The sequence below is a fragment of the Zonotrichia albicollis genome, chromosome 2 (genome assembly GCF_047830755.1).
Source record: "Zonotrichia albicollis isolate bZonAlb1 chromosome 2, bZonAlb1.hap1, whole genome shotgun sequence".
Lineage (NCBI taxonomy): Eukaryota > Metazoa > Chordata > Aves > Passeriformes > Passerellidae > Zonotrichia > Zonotrichia albicollis.
The window spans coordinates 46937038-46949416 of record NC_133820.1 but is presented as its reverse complement, the minus strand read 5'-3'; the positions used below and the strand labels follow the sequence as shown (position 1 = coordinate 46949416).

At 36.6% G+C, this 12379-nt stretch overlaps 1 protein-coding gene across 39 annotated transcripts in view; it reads right to left on the bottom strand.

The window, feature by feature from the left end:
- DLG2 (discs large MAGUK scaffold protein 2) overlaps positions 1 to 12379 on the bottom strand; it is a 993421-nt gene that overhangs the window by 318281 nt on the left and 662761 nt on the right. For all 39 annotated transcript variants that reach the window (XM_074535042.1, XM_074535043.1, XM_074535044.1 and 36 more), the window contains one exon: positions 4988 to 5112. In XM_074535042.1, the coding sequence (XP_074391143.1) occupies positions 4988 to 5112 (125 nt within the window). The remainder of the gene's footprint in view (positions 1 to 4987; positions 5113 to 12379) is intronic.

Genomic DNA, 12379 nt, shown 5'->3' with positions numbered 1-12379 from the left:
TGCAATAACTGACTTTAGTATCATAGGCTCAGTAAGATTCCTGTGACCAAGTCATTGGTATAAAATGTAAGATTTGAATTCTTGTTCCATACAAGATGGTTTTATTTACTTTTTTAGATCCTAAGACCTTTTAAAACTCTCATTTTCAAACTTGTCTTTTCAAGAAGGAAAAGTGTACTTTTGATAGCAATACATAAGAAACTCATCTGACCGTCTCATTCCTGTAGAGCAAGAAATCTTTTTGAGAAAGCTAGCTCTACCATAAAATCAAATTTAGACTGTAAGAAACTATAATCAGCAAGACTGATTCTTGACTCAAAATAGTTTTGATTTATGATTGCTAAAAATGTATTAATATTTTGTGAGTCTGTGCTCTTTTAAACTTTATCATAATTGAAAGCTTTGCGTCATTCCCAATAAAGTTCTGCCACTAAACTGTGCTTCTAGTTCCAAAAGCTGATCCCTCTTGTTTTCACATGTGTTGCCTTTTAGAAGCCAGAGGTTCACCTATGATGGATAATCCAAAAGAAGTAACTACTGAATATGATACATTGAAGTTCTTTGCTTTATGTAGGCAAATGAAACAAACACTGTTTTTTTTTTCTCTGACACAAATGTAAATAAAACAAAAAAAAGGCACTGAGCCATACGTACTAGAATTCTCTTTCTTCCAGAGAAGAAAAGTCCAAATTCAGAGCTTCTTTATTAAAAAGTAGATGTTTGCCCATGGACAACCAACATTAATGGGAGAGAAGAAGAAGGTTTTATGCATCAAAAGTCTTAAAACATCAAACTCTTGAGAGAAATTCTCCTTCAATTCAGTGGGAATGCTTGCAGCTTTCAGAGAGTTTATATTCTCTGTCTGTTCCTGACTTGAAACTCAAATCTTCAGAGAAACATGGTAGGGAGAATTTAGAAAAAAACATAATCTCCATGTAGTTCTAAGATTGTTATAGTCCCATTTAGCTAAATAATTAAATCTAAAATTGTTCTTAAAATTCCATCAAATGATATATATGTTATATTATTTACTACATATTTAACTTCCACTATATCCACAGCTTTATTCTGCAAGATGAAGCAATACTGTACTGATCTAAATGTCTTCTAAAATCTGAGTTGTGCAGTGTAATGGTTCTTACACTGGTTCTACAAGCCAGGGAATTTCAGAGAGAGTAGTATATAAACATATCCATTAGTACTTCCTTGGGGAGAGCCCTGGAGGGGGTGCTGGTCACCCCTGTCTGGTGACCAGCAACAGGACATGAGGAAAAGGAACAAAGCTGCTCTGGGGAAATACAGACTAGATATGAGGAATAGATTCTCCACTCAAAGCATGGTCCATCCCTGGAAGAGGTTTCCTAGCGAAATGGTTGTGGCACCACACCTGACAGAGCTCAAGGAGCATCTGGACAATGCTCTCAGTTACATGGTTTAGTTTTAGTAGTAGTCCTGAAGTAAGGAGGGAGTTGGACACAATTATCCTTATTACCCCTTCCAACTTGAAATGTCCTGTGGTTCTGTGCACCTCCAGTTTTTGAAACTTCAAGAAGTTTCTCAAAAAAGGGAATTTTTAAGAAGATGAGTGAAGTCTAAAGTGACTGATAATTATTGCTATTTTTTAAGCAGAGATATGGGTCATGAAGGGATACAAACCTGTATTACGCATTGCACCTACTGTCAATAAAAGGAATAAAAGGTTTTCCTCTGCTAAAGGAAAACCCCAGGAATTTAATCATCTTTGTTTCAGTCTCACACTCAGGTTTTATTCACAAGAGTAAACTGCAGATTTGGAGAACAATTCAGGTTGGAAGGGACCTTTGGACGTCATTTAGTCCCATCTCCTGCTCAAAACAGGACCAATTTGAAAGTTCAATCATATAGCTTAGGAATTTATCCAGATGAATTTTGAACCTCTTGGAGAAGAAAGATTCCACAATCTCATGGAATCACAAGTTACATTAAAGAGATCTTTATTTTGTCCTCAGACACAACTGGAATTTTCCTTATTGCAACATGTGACTGTTGCTTCCTGTCCTTTCTTTGTGCACCTCTGCTCACCTTGATGCTGGTCTTCGGTGCCGCCAGAGCACACTGCTGGCAGAGGCCAAATTTAAGAATCAAAGTGTCATTTAAGCTGGAAAGCATCTCGAGAGCCCATTGTCAAACCCTCTTCACTGAAGCAAGTTTACTTGCTTCAAGTTGTCCAGGAACATGTTTAACCATAACGTATCTCCAAGGATGGATACCGCACAACTTCTCTGAGTTACCTGTTGTGTCCAGCAACTCTTACCATAAAAAAAGATTTTCCTGATGATAAGATGAAATTTCATGTGCTTGTTGTCCATTGCTTCTTGCCCTGTTACTGGACATTGATACAAGTCTGGCTTCTTTATCTTCACTCCCTCCCATCAGGTGTTTATATCTGATATTTATGTACTTATACATCTACCACTGAAGACTTATGCCTTCCCAGGTGCACCAGGCTGCATTTGCTTTTGTTGGACTTAGGTGAAACTTCAGTTGACCTACTCCTCCACTGTCAACCCATGCATTCATGTAATATATTCCCAAGGTTCTGGAGCATGAAGTCAATTTCTTACAGGTTATTTTCATAGTCTTACTGTTTGAAGAACTTCACTCAGCTAAGTTAGATCAAAGGGACATCATGTAAAATGCAGTGGAAGTGATTTTACAGCCTTTTATGATTAAAACCAGACAGCAGATATAGAAGCCAGTTCAGACAGCCCACACTGCTATATAATGTAGATTATCTTCAGGTAGAGTGTGGAAGAAAAGTAGACAAAAAAGGTATATATTTTTTCAGCCAATAAACACCAATCTCCCATTCTCAGGTAATTTAATTTGGGATTTTCCTAAGAAACCTATGTTATCACTACCCTTAGTAGTTGTTTTTGCATGTTGTTAAGCTTTTGTTCCTACAGTATGGCCCTAGCTGATAAACTCTCTGTTATGAAAAATTCATTATTGTGTAAGTCAGTGAAGACTGTCCCAGGATATGGCCCTTCAGGGGCACATCAGTAATGACCACTGATAACTACATTTTCAGGTGTTCCCAAAAAGTGACAGAATTGTGACTTTGCAGCAAAGTGAAATCCATTTGCCAGATAAAACAAGGAAAGGAGGAATCTTCCTAAAATCTGAGAGTAGAAAGAATGCCCATACCAAATATTATGTTTAAAACATTACATAAGTCTTAGTAATAAAATAATTATACTTGTACTGCTAAACTTAGATTACAAAACACAAAGTTTGCCATATCTAATCTTAAAAATGATTAATGAATTTCCTTAGTATGCTACTTTTTGTGGGTTTAGAAGGTCTTTCCAAGATGTTTACAAGACAGAAATAATCATGAGTAGAATCTACAGCAGTTATTTAACACAGGGATGAGTTATGAAATATTTGATTTTTTACAAAGATAGCAGAATACTGCAATTGCTTCTGTCTTCTTAATAGCTTAAGCTAAAAAGGTTTTCATATGTAATTAAAAATTCTCTAAAAAGATACCATTGTTTTTTGCAAGGAATTCTTTTTTTAGTAGAAAGACAGTTTCAGGTTTAAGACCCCTTTTACGTTGTTCATCATGTCTATTTATATAGCATGATTTCCAAACACTGCTGCTTTTTCATGCTGTGTTTTCCATGAAGCTCATCTGGCCCAATGCGGACATTACAGTACAGATCAATACAGCTGGACTAGGCAAAGAAACTCCTTTTCATTTGAATCACTAATGAAAATAGAGGCTCTTTTATTCTTCTGTTCTATTTTAGGCATTGGCTTTAGGATGAAATGAATCACAACCTAGAAATGCTTAGGTTTTTCTTGAGACTAGCTTAGGAGTAGATAGCTGCATTTTAGTCATAAAGTTACATGATATTGGTCTCATTCCTTTTACCTGTAATCTTAGTTAAAACTAAATTCTTCAGGCACTGCCAACCACCATGACTCCTCATCACTATCATAGTGAAAAAAAAAATAATTTCCAAAATCAAATTATTACTGTAGCATAAGAAATATCTCAAATTTGCTCATTAAACTGGCCAATTCATCTTACTTTTAGCTTTGAATTAAAGGAAAAGGCTTCAGGAAAAATGCTGTTAGCATCTGGTACATTTTATGAATTTTAGACCATCTGTTTTTGGCAAAGGCTCTCAGAGCTGATTTCACTGCTGAGACCATGAAAGCATCAAAATTTTATCCCAAGTTTTTCCAGTTAAATTGGCTTTTTGGGAGCATTAGCAGGCTGCACAACCAACAGCAAGATGACAGCTTCTTTGATTGATGGAAGCCTTTCTGCATTTGGTCCATAAGGAAAGACCATTACAAGCACTTCTATGGTTCCCCTTGTTTAAGGGAGATCCTGCCATGTATTTGAGAACCCCATCAAGGGATCTGTATGTTTGTTTCAGGCTCTAAAGCAACAGATCACTCTGGAGATGACTCAGAACATACAGCAGAGCCATCACATCCTCATGGAACAAAATAATGTTTGGAAACAGCAGTAAACACATCTCACTACAGCAGCCAAATAACAGGAAGCACCTACAAATAGCTATGATTATTTAGAAATGGCTTTGTAGTTTGGGAAGTCTTGATAGCTTAATGTATAAGACCAATGTGTAGTTCTTGAGCCATGAACACACAAAGGCCAGGCAGAGAAGACTTGCATGCTGATATTCAGGTTTCCTCCTGCTGCCCCCATCTCACCTTTTGCACTAAAGTAAATACCTGCTACTAAGAAGGAGGTGGCACCATCAAGCGCTCTCTATAATACAGGATTTAACTACCCTTATTCAGTTGCTCTAAGCTCCTTCAGTCAGCTGTCTTAGCAGAAAGGAGACTCCAGTCATGTCATTTGCTTCCCCTGACCCCATGAAAGATCCAGTTGGCATGTGGCTCCCAGAGAGCCATTATAATAATTACACATTTTGTTTCCAAACACATGTAATAAGTTTGTTTTTACCTGAGTCTTCCATCCTCTGCTGCAGCTCCTCCTGGTATAATCTTAGTAATGAATATCCCAGGATCATCCCCAATGTGTGGGTTATCTGTTCCTCCAGCAATACTGAACCCCAGGCCAGAATTTCCCTGGAAAAATAATAAAAAGTAAATCCATCACTCGGATGCTAGATTTCTGCAGAATTCATTTGCATTGCATGGAAAAGGAACCTTGCTTCTTAAAGAAAGCACACTATTTGGCAACTCCACACTTGAATCCAGGTGACTCAGCCTCAAAAAATTAATTGTCAGTTAAAGAACAGAGACTGTGAACAGAAAGGTTTCCTGGAGCTAATGACAGAGTTAATGGATACTCCTACAGAAACAGGATTTGACCTAAATTTGTTTTCAAAAGCAGTCACATAAATTAGCATCTGAACTCCAATATTAATTCATCCAAGTCAATGAGAGCTAGAGGCTAAAAACATTTCAGAGCTTTGAAAAAAGACTTTCAAAATGACTGTCATTTATAAACAGAAACAGTGAAAAACATCTAACCCTGAAGTATTTTATTATACTAGTTTCTGTTGAAGACTTACATGCTTCAAAAACAAACAAAAAAATTCCACAAAACAAGAGTGCTTCTTTCATCCTACCAGTCTGCTAGGACAAAATTTCTGAAAGATATTATAAGACTCTACTCAATAATCTCACTTATTGTTTATACTATTTGTGAGAATATAATGAAAGATAAATAGATATGTACACACATACATGCTCTTTAAAATTAAGTCACTGTTTTTCACACACATTTCAAAACCACAATTCTAATTCTTTTTTGGAAGCATGTATTAATAATGCTTTTCTATATAAGTCAACCTTAAGCACATGTTTTGGCTTTTTTTCCTGTTTGAATTATTTTTTTTTTCCCAAGGGATTCTTTCTTATTTATAGAAAGGCAGATGTGGGTTTAAGAACCCGTAATGCATAGGGAATGTCTTAAAATTCAATGCAATATGTGCTTCTTTCTTTAAGGGCCTCTCAGCCAAAAGTATTTTCAGTTAGGTATTTAGACTTATCACAGTGATATAACTACATACATATTGCAGAATATGTACTGCAAATGAAGTCTATTTAGGGCACTAAAATACTTTTCTTTCATTACCTTCTCAGTCTACTGGGAGTTGGTTTCTTTTACTGCTGCTTGTGATCACGTATCTAGTTCTGTTCTAGTGAGGAAAGTTATTAATAAAAATGGCAGCTCCATACATTTTTTTTTCTAAATAATTTAAATCAAATGTCACTTCTAAATTTTTCAAATGTACTTCAATGCACTCAATGTGATGCATTTTGTGTGTGAAAGCCTTCATGCTGCCTGCTTGCAGCATGTCAGATTCTGAATGCTGTTATCAGTATTCTGCATTCACAAGAGATGCAGTTCTCATTACCCAAGAGATGAACACGCAATGTGCAGCTCTGCTGTCAGCATATAATTGTGAACTAATTTATAATCCAAGGAAATGGGTTTAGGACTGCACATATTGCAACGCTTCTCAGCCAGCTATAATGTGGAAATCATTTCAGTACTGAAACACTCTGTATATATTTTCTGTAGTTAGCAAACACCTCCAGGCCAGCATTATAAATCTTTGATTTAATCTCCCTTTCATCATTAGGATCATCTCAGATTCAGGCTGTTCTCCCACTGTTTTAACACATGCCTAATTATACAGCACATTTTACAGTAACATTCACTCTCTAAATACTTTAGGAGTGTTTTCCTGAAATCCTTTCTATATGACATATTAATAATTAAGCTAACTGTCAAGCACAAAAGAAGAAAAGACTACTTATACATACTTCAGGAAACCTGGAACAAAATCCCTAAACATTAGTAAAACAAAGGGCAAATTTCTAAACTTTGAGCAATATCTGATTTGCAATCAAAAAAACCCCAAAAATCTCTAAAAATAAAATTGTTATACTTATTATTAACTTTAAGGAGATTATAAAAATATGCAGTAATCTGTGTTTCTGAAAAGAGGTAGATTTTCAAATCTCTAAAACCCGATTTTGATAGGAAAAGGCAAAGAGGAGGGTAACAAGGACAAATCTGGGCATAAATATTAGCACAAGACACAAACAGCAACACCACAATTTTTAAAAATGTATCCAAAGAATTTTAAAAAACTATCAAAGCTTGCCTGTTATGTGGGGTGTGCTTAGTTGTTACAGTTCAACACATAAAATGCACTTGGTATTTTAGGAGGAAATAATTTCTGCACTCTTTTCCTTCTACTGTATCTTTTCCCATAAAAAATGCTACAGCAACGCTGGCTGTAAGCAGTGATGTGGTAACACTGCTGCACATTTCTCAGGAGAATTATTGCTATTCTTGACATTTATCCATAAATGTGCATCTGTTATACTGCAAAACTCTTCTGAATCTGCCCCTTAGGAGCAACCTTTTAAAAGCACAGGGTAGCACTCCTCGCTGGCACTTCTGTATCCAGAACATTTCAAGCAATTATTCTGGCTGCAGTCCTTGACTTGATCAACAGGATCTACAAGCTGTCAGGCACGAGCTGCCCTGACAAATAGGTACATCCCTGCAAGGCTTTACTGCACCAGAAACTCGCTGCAAAAGTTAAGAGCAATTACACTTCTTTTCCTCCTCTATAGTTTATGAAGGGTCTGCCTTGCCTACATGGAAAAATCTTCTTTGTACCTCAGATCAAAGCCAACAAGGCTAAAAGCAAAGCTACAATCACTCATGGCTTTTTGAGAGCTTGGTTTGAAAAATAATGCAGCAGGAACATTCTGGTTAAAAGCGACTGTATTTCAGTTGTGAGCAGCAATACTGACATGCAGATCTCTCCTTGTGTCTCATGCTTCTCTCCATGCTCTGCATTCATGCAGGTTCTCCAGCATATTGTTGCTGGACTAAAATCTCATTGTCCTAGTCAAGGTGCAATTCCAAGTTACAGAAAGTACTCTTTACTACTGCAATGCTTCCTGAACATTTCCACAAGGCTTGGTTCCCCACCCTTTAGTTTTTGCACCTCCTTTGTCCCCATTCCAGAAAAAAAAATAGTGTGGTAATTATCTTCACAGCTTTTCTTGGCGTATCTGTCTCCCTCCCATTTGATGTGAACCAATGAAAATGCCACCCTGCAGCCCAAAACAACAACTGAACCATCACTTAGCCACGGCATTTTCCAAGGTGGAATACTCATGCTTTCTCTCATGCTGATTCATGTTTGGGAGTGGTTCCCCATAAATATCAAGTTAATTCACTGTACTCTTTCTACTCCAAACCTTACATCCCTTGGATGCTTACAAAGCAAGTTAAAAATGAGCTCAGAGGCCTGGTGACAATGCAGATAAATACTTAATGAGAACTAGTAACAGCTGATAGAGAAAAGTCTTTCTCTTTTGGAATACTCCACTGATACTTCTTAATTGAGAATCATATTTATGCCTTAATATATTTGCCTGTTTTATTTCAGGATCCTTCAGCAGAAGAAACCTTTGCAAAAATCCCAACACTTCAACAACTTGTTGATGTTTCAACTTCCCAACACTAACAATTGTGAAGAACAAGCCTCAGACCTATAAACTTTTAATGGTATTGCTCAAACATTATTATTAGCATGTGCAAATATATATATATATACACACACACACATAATTCTGTGATTCTATATAAGGGTTCGTATCCAAATTATTTTGTGTTCAATTATTATTAGCTAAATTATCTCTGGACCTAAACCTTTCCATCTCTTTGTCCAAGCTCTCAATTTCTACTACTATAAAAACCCCATATAACTAGTTATTGACTATACGAGGAAGATTTGCATAAAATTGCACAGCAACAGATGGATGAATGTACTTTTTAATTGTTAGTTTAGTTTCTTACTACCTTCCCCACCTTTGGTTGCAAGGCTCCAGTCATGCACTCAGACTGAAAAAAAGCTTAGCATAGCATAACATGCCCAGTTTGGTTTAAACAAAATATTGCCTCAATTTCCTCCTATTCAGGCTGCCTATCTCATGCTTCTCAGGGATTTACCACCAAGCTCAAATTTGTCTCTTGGCTCAGCTTTACTTTTCAAACACAGAAAATTAGGTCAAACGACCACATCAAAACCATTTCTCGCAGCCCAGCCCCTGAGGCCGCCTTCCTGCTCTCCTGTGAAGGGAAGGTCAGCACTTCGTCTTGAGGTTTATTACACCTGCCTGCCTCCTTTATGACTTTCTCAAACAGGGCTTTGCATGCCACAAGGACCATCTGAATTCTTTATAGCTCAGCCTAGGCAGAGAAGAGGCCTGGCTGTATTTCTTCTGGCCCTGGGGTGGCAGACAACCTCTGACAGCCACACAGCCTGACTGCAGATGACGGTGTTACACCTTCTCCCAGCACTGAAACACAACACTTGGGGACAGAATAAGATGACAGATTATTCACATGCCAGGGTAAGAAAATAAAATGTGTAAGTTGTGGCCAGTTTGAATCTCTTCCCTCAAGACTGTTATACTTACAAATAAGGATCACAAAAATAAATAAGAACCCCCGGCAGGGACTGGTTTTGGGTAGCAAGAAGGCCTTGAGACCTATCCTTCTTCTTGCTTAGCCTTCCATCTTGTGTTCTCCCATTACACACCTCTATGAGCAGCCATATATCAGACTGCAACTTCATAAGGCTGCAGTCTTTTTATTTTGTCAGTAGTTGACAGAAGTGCTCCACATTCTTCTGTAGGAACAGAGTTTAGCTGACATCAAGAGCAACTGAAGTTATTTTCACCATGATATTGCAGTTCAGCATCGATGATAGCCTTCACTACAATTCTACAAATTATTTTGTTCTTATTGTGTCTCATTTGTCTCTTTTTTTTCTGCTCAAGAAAGTTTGACTAAGAATGATGTAAAGTCACTCAGTCTTTAACAAAATCATGGAAGAATGAAAGTCCAGAAGGAGAAAGAATATCAGAAATGCATATCAAGAGAGCAGACTGAGTACTTCTCTGAAAAAGGGATTGTATTTTACAACACAAGTGATTTGTATTTTACCATATTAAGCAGGCTTACCACAGTCACATGGAAATTGTTCTCCATTTTAATTTCTTTTAAATTCTAATCAATAAGGTGAAAGCAGAACTCACATAGATGCTTTTTGAGCGAGTTAATTACTTCAGTGCACCTAAAATAATTTCTCAGAATCTTCTGAACTGACATGATTTTGAAAATCTCTAGCATTCAAGTAAGAGAAAAAAAAAGTTGAACATCACAGAATTCACTTAACTTTTGCTGCAACCTCACCCTGACACCACAGCATATCAGGAAGCCATCAGAGTTTCAGAGTCCATCAGTTAGTCAGTGAAAAGTCTAAGACAGAGGGAGTAATTGTACTTCCCAAATTGTTTTCTAGAGGTTGAAAGCTGTTTCAGGTGACAACACATAATCACAAATCCTCTATTACTTAAATAATCTTTTGATTTTGGTGTTTAATTTTGGTTTTTTCCCCCCACTGGTTTAAGGGATTATTTTTTTACTATACACTTCCTACCTCTACTCTGCTGTTCACAGCCAAATTTCTGGAATACTTTTCTTTTACAGATGACTTAAAAGTATTGCTGCCCAAACTTGCAGGTTTGGTCAGAGCAAGTTTAGTCAAGAGAATGCTCATACAATGATAGCTCACTCATTCCTAGATTCCTAAAGACATTTTTTTAAATTGTCTTCCATTGTTACAATTGTTAAAGACCCTATGAACTTTGTTACTGGGGCTCCTTAAAAAGTTGGGTGTTGCATTTTATAACGGGAATTATCCTTCAGCTTTTCAAGAGTACTCATGATCTGTAGGTTCAGAAAATCCTAACCTTTCCTGAGCCTAAGCAACGTTGCTTTTATCTTGTTCATGCAAAATTTCAAAATACTTAAATACAAAGATAAGCTACATCCTGTGAAGGCAGTGTAGGCTTGGCATTCGTTGGAATTTCTTAATTTCACATACATGCATGAAAATGCTAAATTTTTCACCTTTGGCTACTACAGTCAGGGTGCTTTCTCATTCTGTAAGGCATACTTTTCTGATATAGCGTTGGTTTAGAAATTATGCTCTTTTATTTAAAAAAAAAAATTGGTTTTGCTTTTCAAGTCTTCTAATGTAGCACATTCCTTTAAGTAAATGTTGCTGCAAGAAATGTTAATTCAGAACCTACTGAGTTTGTTTCAGGTAATGGAAAACACCCCTTTGCAATATCAAACATACTGTGAGACACTTTCATTTGAAACTTGCTTTTATACATTTTAGGAAGTTTCTAAAATTCTTTTGTACTCATTTTTAACTTAAACATTTCTGCTTAGACTGAAGTCATAGCTTTCTTTTTAAAAGTAAAATATGGAACCAATACTTGTTTTCTCCAGATATTCAAAAGAGTTAGCCTGAAATACTCAGCAAATTTTTATTATGTCCAAAATTAACCTCTCACAGATTAATTTTTAAAAACAAAAGCTGTTTTATAAAACACCAGTATCTGAATCTTTGCTAAGGTTGTTACCATCTTCGGCTTTGGGTTCCTGTTTCAGGATATTTCTGTTTCAGACGAAAAAGACAACACCTTCTCCCATGAGACAAAATAACAACCAAAAGAAAAAAACCCCAACAAATCCCTGAAACTTCTTCCAAAAAAATCACATTCACTCTTGTTCTACAAGACCAGGTTTCTCCAGGAAGTACTTGACAGCATGAGAAAGTGAAAGCTGAGAATGAGAAACTTAGAAAACTGTGTGGAATTAGCTTTTCTGGAAAGAGATAGGAGTAAAAATACAAAATGCTGTGGGCAGAGTGAATCAAGTAACATAGTCTACAAATGAGACAAAAGATTGACAACTCCATCCATAATTGGCATGGGGGATTAGATACGGACCAGGATTTGCAGCTTGTCTGAAACAGTCTGTGAAATACTTTCTCTTTTTCTCTGTTTTAAAGCAGATAAGGTTATCTAGTTCAGCACTTAAGATGCTTATAAGGAGGAAATACCTCTAGGTATACCAAGCCAAAAAAGAATGATCATGTGAGACTGCTGTAAAGATCTGAGTACTTCTGCAGACTTTATTCAGTAAGATTTTTCTCCACAAAGTACTTCTTACCAAAAAATACAGCTCTCCTTTATTCACCTGATAGTGAACCTGTACAGGTTTTTTTTTTTTTTCTACTTTTCACTAAGCCATGCTTAGATTAATCTCACATAATATAGGGGGTGTTACCTGTCATTCAAAAATGCCCAGTTCAACAGCACACTGCCACACTGCAAACAACAGCTTACCACATTTGTCCTGGATTGCAAGGCAATGTGTATATTCTATTTACCATCTGTAATGTTTATTGGGCAGTTTTCTTTATCTCTTCCACAA